General features: G+C 39.8%; 1 protein-coding gene across 1 annotated transcript; it reads right to left on the reverse strand.

Annotated features, from left to right (window-relative positions):
- Window positions 1–120: 120 nt before the first annotated feature.
- ppp2r2ab (protein phosphatase 2, regulatory subunit B, alpha b) lies at window positions 121–10,739 on the reverse strand. The gene is made up of 10 exons (XM_026174339.1): window positions 10,417–10,739; window positions 8,585–8,653; window positions 5,876–5,973; window positions 5,491–5,656; window positions 4,864–4,976; window positions 4,331–4,508; window positions 3,541–3,705; window positions 3,219–3,388; window positions 2,359–2,450; window positions 121–1,318 (listed from the first exon to the last, which is right to left on the reverse strand). Exons 1-10 carry the CDS (start codon window positions 10,421–10,423, stop codon window positions 1,039–1,041), a joined length of 1,338 nt encoding a protein of 445 aa, XP_026030124.1. The 5' UTR covers window positions 10,424–10,739; the 3' UTR covers window positions 121–1,038.
- Window positions 10,740–13,348: the final 2,609 nt, after the last annotated feature.

Genomic DNA, 13,348 nt, shown 5'->3' on the forward strand with positions numbered 1-13,348 from the left:
ACTCTTTAACCTTTTTAATATAAATATGACCATCATAATTATCTTTGAATAGGCCTTCTCTGATACCTGACTATTATTGAAGACAAGAGAAAACAAAAAAAAAAAAAAAAAAAAAAAAAAAAAAAAAAAAAGGAGGAAGAGGAGGAAGAGGAGCCGATGCACAAAAATATCACGATACACTCACACACACCCAAGGGGGAGAAAAACAAGAAAAAAAAAAAAAAAAAAAACCAAAGGAGGAGCTCTTACTGAGTTTGGGCCTGTTTGGCCAACCAGAGCTTGAGGCACAGTGACAAACAGCAAGCAGAACAAAAATCTCACTGGACCAAATCTGAGCGGACAACAAAAAACAAAACAAAAAAAAACAACCCCCAGAAAGCAGCAAAAAAAAGAAAAAAAAAAAGAAAAAACCACTGTACTTCTCAAAATCCTGGATGTGTCCAAGATGAGCAGCAAGTTGTGATGAATGTATGGTTTAATGAAAAAAAGGAAATGTGAAGACACTCAAAAACAGACAGCAGAACTGATGAATTTGTGAAAAAAAAAAAAAAAAGTGTACACAAAACAAAGGTCAAACTTTTCTTAGAAAAGTAAACACTACAATGGCACAGGATAATAATGGGACAAACTAGGGGTTTTTCATTTTCTACCATTTTAGGGGACGGGGGTATTTATAAAAATAAGTGTGTCTGTATTCAGAAATTTAAGGAAATTAAACTTGTTTCACCCACATTAGAAAAGTAAAGGGCAGGCGGGTTGGCAAAAGAAAAAAAAAAAAAAGATGATGAAGAGAAAGAAATTGGCACAACATCACTTAACAACAAGGCAGGCATCACTCTGCCACAGACAGACTGATGATGGGCAAAAGCAAGTCCTCCTCTGTCCACATCTAGTGGCAAAGTCTGGTCACTCAGTAGGGCCGGACAGGGATGCTGGTTGTTGGCATTACCACCACAGATGGCCCTGGATGAGGCTGTGAGGCTGCGGGTGGTTACAAATGACATCACCCGCGCCAGATGTGACAAGCTCACCCTGCAATTAGTTCACTTTATCCTGGAATATGTAGAGGTTGTTGGTCGTTGCCACCGCAATGATGTTGTCCTGGGGATGCCAGGCAGTGTGCAGGATCTTCTTATTGAAGTCCAAACTATCCACGCTGATTTCATCCTTTTTGCGTTTGCCGCCTGTGCACACCTTGCGGGGCTTCAGGACCTGCATGGGCTTGCTGTTTTCACGGGACGCCTCCAATGTCACGTCCCGTCTGTGGCCGCGATCGAACATCCTGAAGAAGTTGTTATATGAGCCGGTCATCACCACACTGCCCAGAGTAGGTGGGGAGACGTGGGAAAAGTGAGAGTCATCAAATCAAGTTATCCAAAAACAATGTCCATTAGAAAATAAAGTTTAAACTTTGTGCACCACTAGTTTACAAGTGATGGGCAATTAGAGGACAACTCTAAAACTGCTTACACATCAGAAGTGATTCCCAGGTACGTGGTTGCCAGAAATCATAAGAAAGTTAAGGATAACTTCAACCAGGCTTATGGGTGAAATGACCACTGGCTATACAAAGTGGGCAGAACCTGGCAAGTCACTGAATCGTCTACCAATGGATAAAGACTACTTCTGACTGACACATGACGTGGTAATAAATATGTTATAGGGTTACATAGGCAACCGGAGGCTGAAAAGTCAATCAGCTTTAAAGCAACAAACAAATCCCATCCATTGTGTATATATTTAATATATTTTTACAGAAAACATCAGTGATGGTGTTACAAAAACCGCACCTTAGTGTTCAAGGGTTAATAATCATTTTATCACTTGTTCTTTGAAAGCTTTTTATTTTTATGTACCATTGCGTTGGTTTATTTTATTTATATCCAATGATTATAGCATATTATTTTTCCTACCTTTTATCATTTTTATCTTTTTACTGCATTTTATCTAGCTGTACTTTCCATTCATGTTTCTTCATTCAAATATATTAAATTATGCAATCTCTATGCACTTAAGTCATTTTTATTACATTTCTTTGATTTTTTTTTTTAAATTTATCTTTAATTGCTTATCATTGCATATTATTAGTTTTACTATATATTTGTTCTGTCTTATCAGCTTTGGCAGATATCTGTGAAGCACTTTGAACCTGAATGAAAGGTGCTACACAAACAGGGTTTGATGGATCGAGGCCAAATGTGCAGTGCACCAAGCAAAAAGAAAGAGTGGGGGGAAAAAAAACTTGCAGGGTGTAATCTTTAAAATCATGACAGCAATAAACAAAGTGCTACCTGAAAGATTATGTAATTTCCTAGTGTTATTATTGCATTTACCCCCTGTGTGTCTCAAACCTTTTACCTGTCATTGCCATTCCAGCAGCATTCAAACTTGTCAAAGATGCAGTCATTCTCATATAGCGAGCACAGCTTGCTTCTCAGGTACTCATGGACCTGTAATGATTGTTGTGGGTGGGGGGGGGCAGAAACATGATGATAAGAAATTTTTAAATGAGACTTCCAAAAGACAAACCTCCAATATTCAAAATCTCCTGCACCCCCATAAAGTAGCAGAAGGTGCTTGAATCTGTGAAAAAGAACATCTAAAATGCCTGTCATTATCTGTAACCCTATCTTTCAGGGTTGGGTTCCCCCTAGTGGCCACTATATTACATTACCAGGAATGACTGGGCAAAAAAAAAGAAAGAAAAAAGAATGGCCACTGTCCAACTGTGACATGAATTACCACTGCATATAATAAAATAAAAACTAAAAGTACATTAAAATCAAATGAGTAAATATGAAAACCAGAGTTTAACAGGCTGTGGACACTATCAGACAATATTAGGTGTCAATCCTCCTTCCTCTTTCCATGCATCACCTCTCAATCACATTTCCTAAAATATGCCTATAGCCTTTTCTAGCTGAGAGACATAGCAAACAGTAAGCGCCCACCTGAGATTATTACATTCCAGTAATGAAAAAAATCTATATGCTATTATTTCCTATGCAAAATAATGACAATAAATGATCTGTAATCATTTTGATAGTAAAATATTAGCAGCAAAATCACAAAGTTATTAACAAATTAATCGCCACAATTTGAAGATTCTGTGGCAACCAGGGCATCAGTGTATGAACCTACTGCCAGTCGTTTCATAACTGTTCATAACTGTGTAGTAAACCTGACACCACACACTAGTTTCTATTTGTCATTCTCACCTGATATGTCTCCACAGGCCTGGTTTCCATATTCAGGTCCCAAATCTTTACAGACAAGTAGTCTCTAGTCATCATGTAGCGTCCGTTGTGGCTAAATTTAACATCTGAGATTGATGATATGATCTCAGAGAAAAAGGAGCGATTACTTGGATCTTCTGGTTCCTCAAACACTGGATGACAGAAAGATGAAAAAAGTCAAACTGCAGTGTTCACCAAAAGGTCTACTGTGACATGAAAGTGCTTTGCATAACAAATCCAGTACTTAATCTGCCTGTCAGGGTAGAAGAAGGGACATATAAAAGTATGATGAGTAGGTACTCACACTTTGAGTGCTTGTCACATAGAGCTGAAACCCTCATGTCACACAGTCGGATGGTTCCTTTGCTGCTGCTGTAAACGAAGGTGTTACATTGATGAGGGTGGAACTCTGCTGCTGTGATCACCTCTGTAAGTTCCTCCATGTTAGCCGGTTTAATGTCAACAATATCTGAGGAGCATGCGGGTAAGGAGGGATAACGTCTTTCATACTCTGACACCTACCAAAAGAAGCTGAAGTGACTTTCAAACTGGGCGATTACAGTTGGTTTACTACCACAAGAGTTAATGGGCCATTTCAGGGCAACCTGTACCTTGCATGTGTGCATGCTGGAACTGCAGGAACTATCCCTCTGGGACCTCTGCAGAGCCATTGCAGGACAGTGTGACCCAATGTAGGTCCTGAAATGTTTTTTTCATGGAACTACAAGATTTCTTGGTTTGTCTTTTCCGTTTTCCCATTGCACTGAAGACCCACAAAGGACAGTCATATTAGCCACTGGACATGGCTACAGCTATGTTTTTCCATGCAAGACTTTAGAAAACAATGGACCAGGTTACATCTCAGTCCCCATCTTTTCTGTTCTGTGTCAGAGGTGAGAGCACACACGCAAACCAGCCACAGTAGAGTGAGTGAGGCAGAACCTTTCTGCCGGTTTGTGCTGAGGTGTAGGAATAATGATGCTTTTATGTTCACTGTTCACCCCCAGTTGGACAAAAACGTCAAGCTGATGACAGACAGGTTAATGCACAAGTCAGGTGCACAGACAAACATGCCCGCATGCATCTAAGGATACTGAAGCTGCGGTCAGTGATCTCGAGGTGCCAGAGGTTGATGCGGAGGTCGTCTGCAGACAGGTAGGTCTCGTTGTCGCTGTTGACTGAGACAGAGTTGATATGGTAGGTGTGAGCGTTGGCAAACACCCTCCGTGGACTGGCTTCCACCATGAGGTCCATGGGTTTTAAAACTGGTACCTGTGATGAGAAAAGGCAGTGAGAGTTAGCTGGCTCAAAGCTCTTCACAGATTTGAAACAACATCAAGCTATTAGCTAGATGAAAATAAGAAGCACCATCATATCTTTATACAGGAACACAGAACACAGTCTTAGCTTTGCAATAACAGGTTACACAAGGTTCTAAAAAGACAGCCCGGATTAGTAATAACAGTCATTTTTACCATCAGCAACAGCAACAGCAAAGGATGACAAACCAGTAGCCCTTCCCAACTTCTGACACACCCAGGTTTTAAAAGTTTTGCTTCCAAAGAACTACTGGTTTGTCTGACTAACCACACCCTTGAACCAGCCAGTGGTTGATTTGAGAACTGACCCGCAAAGATGTGATAGTGTTAGGGTCCTTGTAGCGCCCATCCTCCTCTTTGAGATTGTAGCCCTCTGGCCTCTTGTCTCGTTCACTGATTTTCCACAATTTAATCGTTTTATCTGTGGAAAAAAAAAAAAGACATTTTAAATGACATTACCAACTGTCGGGCACACTAAATGGAAATGTTATTTTCTTATAGATTTATGAGATTTTTAAAGCAATTCAGGTCTTAATGTAGTCAATATACAGCAGACTTTCTTAAACTGTTTGTACTCTGAAAAAGTTGCCTTTTCACCTGGTGCTATAAATAATGAACTTTTTGCTCAGAGCCGTCTATAAAATGCAAGTGTATGGTGTCTACATACATGCGATGGTGGTTTCACAAGAGTCAGGTAGCAATTTCATGATAGACAAAGTACTACTCTTAACTAACAAGCAGATTCATTAATTTCACCATCTTGTGGAGGAAATTATAATATTATGTTTTAATATCTAGTTCTCTTCACATCTGAGTCAAGTGTGACGGGGTCTATGAGTCACTCATTTCTCTTTAATGCCTGTATTCAAAATTAAACTCACTGCAGACTGTTGTTAAATATCTGATCATCAGCTTAATTAAAGAGAGAATTTTACCATTAGTTGACAACAGGAACTGAGCAGCATTCTTCTGAGGAAGCCAGCGAATCTTGTTGATTTTCTCTTCTATTTCCAAACTCTTCAAGTAGTCAAACTCTGGCTCGTGGCTCTGAAAAGTGCTGTAAACATTGTACTCGCTCCGGAACTGAGGCTGATTTTTGTTCTGTTGAGAACCAGAGATGAGTAAATTTGTTTAAAGGGTTTTTTGTATGAAAACAGACAAAACCATCTTTTAAATAAAGCCCACTATTGTTTGTTTACAGACATGCTTCCAAAAACTAGAATAATTGTTCTGACTTTGTGTCACCAAGTTCAGAGGATGACCTTTTCTAAAATGTGTGGGAATCAAACTAGGCAGAAGTTAACCACGACGCAGCTGTACCTCGATTTCCTGTTGGAAGATGACTACGCGTCCACCCTTGTCTCCTGTGGCCAGCAGCTCCCCTGTGTGGTTAAATTCAACTGTAGATATAATGTCCGCTGCAAAAAAATAAAATAAAAAAGACATAAGATTACATGTGCAATTTTAACATTTTGAAAGTGGCGTACCAAGACAGATGTGCCCCTCTACTACTCAGAAAGTACACCAGGAAACCACTTAGTTATTCTCAACTAACCCTGGATTTATCTTTGTGAGAATCAGAGAGGAGACAGGCAAGTGGCCCTGAAGATGCAGGAGGATGTCACAGCACGTCGGGCAGAATGAAAACGATTGCTAACCTAGTTTTCATCTTTTCTTTCCCTCTTACTCTGACAGAATTACACTTTCCCCCCCAGCAGCAGTATGCTGCTTTATACACTGAAGCTCACTCACACATAGACAGTTGTTTAACCCTTTGTTGCCCACTGGAGCAGAAAGACAATGCTCCAAGAAATTGCAGCGAGTGGTCATTGTTAACGACACAGTCCCTGAGGCCTAGAGTAAGGATTAATATATCCAAGCAAATCATTCTGACAGACTGTATTTGGTTAATTTTTAAAGTAAAGACATCAAAAATACAAATGCCAAATCCTAAAATAAGGTTAGAATGTGGCTTGAAATGACCTGAAAAGCTTGGGCATGCTGCTACTTGTAAAGAAGTGAAATAACTATATCAGTACTATGGTATTCTCTGTATGTTTTTTGTTGCAAAACTCCAGGCATGGTCATGTACCTGGCATCTAGAGAATGGCAACATGCTTCACGTGGAACTCTGTAGCAGTCTGACAGCTCCCAATCCTTTCACATGTTCTGTCAGTAAAGACAGTACATTTCTCACTTCACTGCATACAGTGTGGATATATATTGACTTTCATTATCCATCATTTTCATATCTGTGATAGCCATGTCACGTTACAGGTTATTTCCACAATAAGCTTATTATTTAGTTGTTTCCTCCACCATTGCCTGCAAAACAAGCTCAGACTGACCTCCCACCTCAAAACAGAATATTTCCATCCACATGCCTAACATCTGACTAAGTGCTCTTTTAATCAAATCCTGCTCCTTTTTTCCTTCGAACGTGCCTTTAGAGTTTGTGCTAGAAAACTCTTCTTGTATTTCTATATGATGGCCCATAGTTCATATCACCAGTGCTGTACAGTCCACCCATCTCTCAGCTAAACCTTCCTGCAACTCCTGCCTGTGCAATAATATTTCCATTTGGAAAAGGAAACATGCAGTCATGTTGCTCTTCCATCTTGTTTTGACTTCCACATTTGCCCATAATTTCCTCCTTCAAATAATTTTTTTTTTTTTTTAAAAGCTGTAAATATGAGCTGAAGTGTTTTCATATCTTTTTATGGCCTTCCCCTACTTTGCTGACATCAATGACTTGTTTATAGGAGTCCATTGCTGTTGAGTCTTACCACACAGTTTAAAGACTGCAACAATCCACGAACTCTTTAGATACAAAAGTTACCCACAAGCTCAACAATATGTAACACTACAGCGCTCTCGCAAAATACTGGGGGCAATAAAGAAAGACGAACTTAAATATATATTTTTAAATGCTCACTCACTTACCAGTTAATTAAATACAAATATTGATGCTCACCTTCCATATAACTACATCACCAAAATTATTTAACAAAAATTAAGATTATAATATGATATAATTAACCAAAAATCCCATCTAACAGAGGTGCAAACCACTCTACAGCATCTGATAGTGGTTCACAGCTATTGATTTATCCTTTCAGCCTCTGAGCTTTTGTCCATCAGCCATCTGGAGGTCCCGTTTTCCAATTTTCCTGAAAAGTACGATACTCCCACAATGAGCAACCAAGAACAGAGTGCATGGAACAGCACAAGTGGCCCTGCATTATCAGCAGGTAATTATCCAAACGCCTGACTCAGCTCCTTTTTTTTTTTTTTAAGCATTCCTCTTGAAAATGCTAAAACCTCCAAATCTAGTGGCTGATCCATGTACAGAAGGTACAGAAGGACCCAGTAGCGAGTTTCCAGCAGCAACCTAAATGTCTGCATTGCCTTTTTCAAAAAGAGCTTTCCAGTGACTCACCAATGGAAAGCCTTTAATGTAAAGCAGGAGCAGCATCAAGTGTTTGGGTTGCATCTCTTCAGTGGAAACTAGAAGGGCACTTAAAAAGCACAGTCCTTTACCATGGCAAACAGTCCGATCAGACTTTATAATCACTACATCACACATGTCTGAGCAGGAAAGGAGCAACATTAGATCAGTTCAATGTAACGGTTTCTGAAACAGCTGGTGTACTCTGCACCCCCCACCCCCATGTGGGGCCCCTTTGGGGAGGTTTCTTACAGAAATATCATTGCACATCCCTAGATTGATTGGTTAAAGGAGGAAAGTTTGTCAGCTCCTGGTGGTCTCCTAAAAGCCTGGGGCCACAGCTGCTTGGAATGTCTGTTCACAAGCTTCTAGTATGACTGAATTATGAAAAGAAAAACCGGGATTTGCATCAGCACCAATATTTTGTCGATTCTGCCTTAGCCTCAGACTCACTCTCTGGTAGATTTTGCATAATGCTGCCAACAGGAAACAGAAAAAAATGTCTGAATTTTCACCAAGGCATACCCCACTATGGCTAAATTGTGCAATATCCATTAGTCTGAATTAATCAAATCACTTACCCTCAGCTACGTCATCATCGATTGCTCCTTTCACCTGAGAGAAGCACCACTGCATGTCACCTCCAGGACCTACAGAAATACAATTATAAATATTTAGTTCTGGGTGGTGGCAGGTTTATTACATAACATTTCACATTCTGGACAATGTAAACAAGTTCCTAAGAAAACTTATCATTTGAGTGTCCCCTGCTGCCTGTGACAGCAAGGGATAATTGATAAGATGTTAGAAATTAAAAGAGACAGGGTTCTTGCAAAATGCGTGTGGTCACAGATGTGCACATATCCTCTCACAACTTCTGCAATTCTAGCCTCAAAGAAAACAGACAAAAATGTAATTTTTTCTCCAAACTAACATTAACATAAAGATATTACTGTTGGGTCACAGGCACATTAAGCAACAAGTAGAAACCGGCGATTTTTAAATAAATATAAACATGCTAGATCTAAGCCATGATTAGTTGGTAGTGGTTTCTCACTTTGAGATACAGAGTCTGGTTCAAATCTCACAAATACCAACTAAACTGCAAATGGTCTGGATGTGAAAGTAATTACACATTCTTTATTTTAGGCCTGGTCAATTGAGGAGGCAGATGGTCTCCTAATGCAGTCTCTTATTTTTAAAATCTATATCAACAAGACAAAACTTGCTGTCTGATTCAATAATAACTTCTAATCACTTGCCTCAACAGGTTCTCCATCAGCATAGCTCATTGCACAACAAAAATGTTTGGCATATTTTCCACAGATGATCGTTTCTCTTATTGGTTAAGTGGAAACTGGTCCGATTTGTCTTTAACAACATTGAAACACACGCGCTTTGAAGAAAAATGAAGGACATCTATGAGTCACCACGGATTCATCACACACACACACACACACACACACACATTCTGGACTGAATCATAAAAGTACTGATCTGGACAAAATGTAATAGCTTCACAGTGCCTGCACTTTCTGCAAGACAAAGATCCCAGAAAAGAAAAAGGCGTTCAAAATGAACTCAAAAATCTGTTTTAGAAGCAGGATAACATGCAGTGTCACTAATTTCTCCACCCTAATGAATCAAATGCATGTACCAAATATGTCACTAGATATTTCCTTTACAAGTATCAGTCCCGTCTGGCTACGGGGGGAGCTAAAGGCCAACACGATTTCAAACAACTACTGAGCTGATGAATGAACTGAAAATCAACACTGCGCTAAATAAACCCATTTCTGCCAGAGTCATGGTTTAGATCATAGTGCTTTTATTTCTTTCGCTTTGAGGTTGTTTTTTTTTTTTTTCTTCGTTTTTCCGCTCGAGCATGCGCGTGTTAAAAAAAACAAGCCTGATGACTTTTAACTCATTTTACGCAAAAACTGTTCAGTCTGCAGCAGGGCCTGGAGGGCTAGCCTGCATGTGGGTAATGTCAAAGTTTGAGCGAAGCCAATTACGGCATGCTAGGCAAAATTTGCCCTTCTGGGCATTTGTTTAATCTTCTCGAAATAAAAAAAAAAAAAATCAACCTTAGACTAAAAATCTGAGCACTGAGGTTTTGGGGATAGCTAGCATATACGGCGTGCACAGTTAGCTTACGAAAATGGTCCCGGGCCGGTAAACAGCCAGCTAGCTAGCTAGCTAGCATTAGCCGGTAAGGGCAGGCCAGATGGAGGATGACACTTGAGTTAGCTGGCTAGCTAACGCTAGCACTAGCTAGCTACCGTTAGCTAAACCGATACTCGACTGCGAAATCTCGCAGTTACCGCAGCTAAGAGCTCCTAGGAGCGGGGTCTCGCTGTAAAGACTCAAGCCCGTCCATATTATTTTATGTGTAACGGTTAAAGTCAATTACCTGCCATAACGAGACAGACAGTGGAGCTTGCCTCAGTCAGTCACGATCCTGCTTCCCACTCCCACGCGCTGATTCGTGGGATCTGAACTTTTTTTTTCTTCCGCTCGGTATCCGCTGTTTGTGTGCGCAGATCGAAATGTCTGCGAGGCTTTAAATTAACCGTAAAGCTGGATGTTTTATAACTCTCCTTATTTTATTTCCCGCTACGCTCCCTGACGTTTCTCTGTGTGTCAATCAACCTCCTCTGCCTCTCTTGCCGCCGGCTACTTCGCATCCCACAAGTCATTTCTTCCCCACCCCGCACCACAGTCTCTTCCGCACGTGAACTAAAAGGTCTTTATAATGCGCGCGCACACAGCAAAGTAGATGCACGGGCACGCGCGTACTCACATCTGGATGAAGAGGGTATAAACGTATTCTGCATTAATACTGCAACTCGATACAAACCTTAAGGAAGTATTAATAGTTCTTGTAGTTCCTTGTACTCCGTTACAAGGATGACCAAATCTGAATCAAATCAGCATGCAGGTTGAATCTTATGAAAATAATAATAATAAATCACTTCCCAATACGATTACTCTGAATGTGTGTTGCCACAACTTGTGTCAATATATATGTACATTTCCTGAAAATATGACTTACAGTCTCAGTGAGGGAATCACAGTTTAGACATAAGACCTGAGCAAGAATGAAAGGGGAGGTAGAGAAAGGAAAGAAAGATGGTAGCAAGAGCTGTCCATGTGTGATGTTAGCAAAAAGGTATGAGGCAGATTTTAAAGATGCTAAGATTTTTACTGGAAGTTATTGGAATGGACAGGATTAGAAATGAGTGGTTCAGAGGGAATGCAGGTTTGGAGATGAGGTTAGCGAGATATGGTTGAGATGTTCTGGACATATACAGAAGAAGAAAAGTGGATATACAGGAAAATAGGAGTGCCTCAGAAGATGTAGTGAACGAGGACATGCAGTTAATGTGGCAGACTGCTTTACAGTCCCACCTAAAGTAGGAAACCCGGTTACCGCAGGCCAGATCAGACAGAGAAACAGTCAGGTGAAAGGTGACCTTCGGATTAGCAACTAATTAATCACTGCTTTTGTGGAAGAGGATGGATGGATGCATGGAAGCATGAGGAACCAGTAAATGTAATTATTTAGATGCAGAGGTGCAGAGGTGTTGGACATTGATATATTGACAGTACCCTGCTTCTACTTTTATAAATGTTTTTTTTATGTGTCTTGACTAATGTATTTCAAAATTTCTTTTTCACAGCAAATTTTACTGCAGTCAAAATTTCAAAACAAGCTCTTTCTCTTTGCCTCTTCCTTTATTTTTTCAGTAAGTTATGCGTACTGTAAAGGAACCAGTGTCTGTTAGCACTGCAAACACACAGGCCTTCAGATGGCAAAGAGATCGTTTCACCACCTACATGGATCCTTGAGATCCTTTATCTTCTTCAGGGGAAGTATGCCTACCGAAGAAAATAGAAATGCACCATTCCGTTATCTGTGCTAATTCAGGAACGCAAGAAATACCATCAAAAGACAAGCCTGAAGAAGAAAGAGATTGAAATGAATATTTTGTTTCTAAATGCTTGTTCAGCTGGAGAGAGACACTACTGCCAAATATAATATCTTAGACTTAGTGAAGCTGTCAGTTCTTTGCAAGACAATTCTTTCTGACCCACTTTACCTGTCAGTGTTTTCAAGCCCGGTATTAGACATTTCCAGTTAAAACCCCATCTCAGTTATTATCAGCGAAAGTGCATCTGTTCGCTTGACCTTCTCATCAGAAAGCAGGAGACAAAGAAAGTTTAACTGGGGAGGTTAAGGACAGCAGATGGGAGTAATGGACACCCCTTGTGAATGCCTCTGATTTTGCACGGACCAGCTGGCAGCCAAAGTTTCATGTAAGTCTATTTTTAAGAATCATCCACAAACCCTGCAGCTAGCTGTTTCCACTGGGATTATATATTTAGTATTCTCTAAAAACAACTCTTTCCATCACTGTCTTGGGATCATGTCTTAGCAGGAATTTTAGTCGATGATAATGCCACCACGCTAAAGCTTTTCATAATATTTAGCATTAAACACAAAGTACAGCTGAGGCTTCAATTTTATATTTAATCATAAAGCAAAAGAATAATAAATGAAAACTTTAGCAAAGCAATGATAGCTGAAGAACTAAGAGGTCAACAGCACCATCACTTGGTGGAAATGGGAGTTTAAAAATATGAATGGTGACATTCAAGTACAAGGGAAGCCTGGGGTCACCCAAATTATTAGGATTTGTCCTCCTAAGCAATGCATGCCTGTACAGATTAGCGTGCTGGTCAACTGAAGGAGCACCAAAGTATTTCATGAGGAAAATGGAAAACGCCGACCTGCTGATCAGGATGTTGCCAGAGTCATTAGCAGTCATCCTCTGAGCTTTGTAAGCAGCTGCCAAGAGATATCACTAAAAATAAAAACATGCAAAAGAACATACAGCTACCAGATTTCCTGCATGCCAGGCTGAGGGCAGCATATGTCACTCTGAAAAAGCATGGCACGAAAACAAGACTTTCTTGTTGGGATGTTTTCATCCATGACTGGACGCTCCTCTGTTTGTAAATCGTCCAGCTCCAAATATTAGCAAGAAGAAGGAAATGCACATTATTAAAAGCAATTTACAATACAGTATATCTTCAAAGCAATTTGTTCTTTTCATAAATATTTTATTAACCATGTTAACCTGGAATAATTAAATACTTTGTTTTGTTTGTTTGTTTGTCTTTTAACTGGAGAACTTCTTGAACACCTGACAAATCAAAAACAAAAGAAATCTAATATCAATTTTCATATTTGAATTTTCATTTGTAACATTTTTTTTTGCTACATCGGGCATTTTATTCATTTATCTATTCATTTAGTTAGTTTGTTAGTTATTTGCAGT

The sequence above is a fragment of the Astatotilapia calliptera genome, chromosome 7, assembly GCF_900246225.1.
Source record: "Astatotilapia calliptera chromosome 7, fAstCal1.2, whole genome shotgun sequence".
NCBI classification, from domain to species: Eukaryota; Metazoa; Chordata; class Actinopteri; order Cichliformes; family Cichlidae; genus Astatotilapia; species Astatotilapia calliptera.

Excerpts from the sequence above, each read along its gene's own strand:
- ppp2r2ab (XM_026174339.1), bottom strand. Across the intron at positions 5,974-8,584 it reads CGATGATGACGTAGCTGAGG|CGGACATTATATCTACAGTT; the intron begins GTAAGTGATTTG and ends ATTTTTTTGCAG. Across the intron at positions 4,509-4,863 it reads ACACTATCACATCTTTGCGG|GTACCAGTTTTAAAACCCAT; the intron begins GTCAGTTCTCAA and ends TTCTCATCACAG.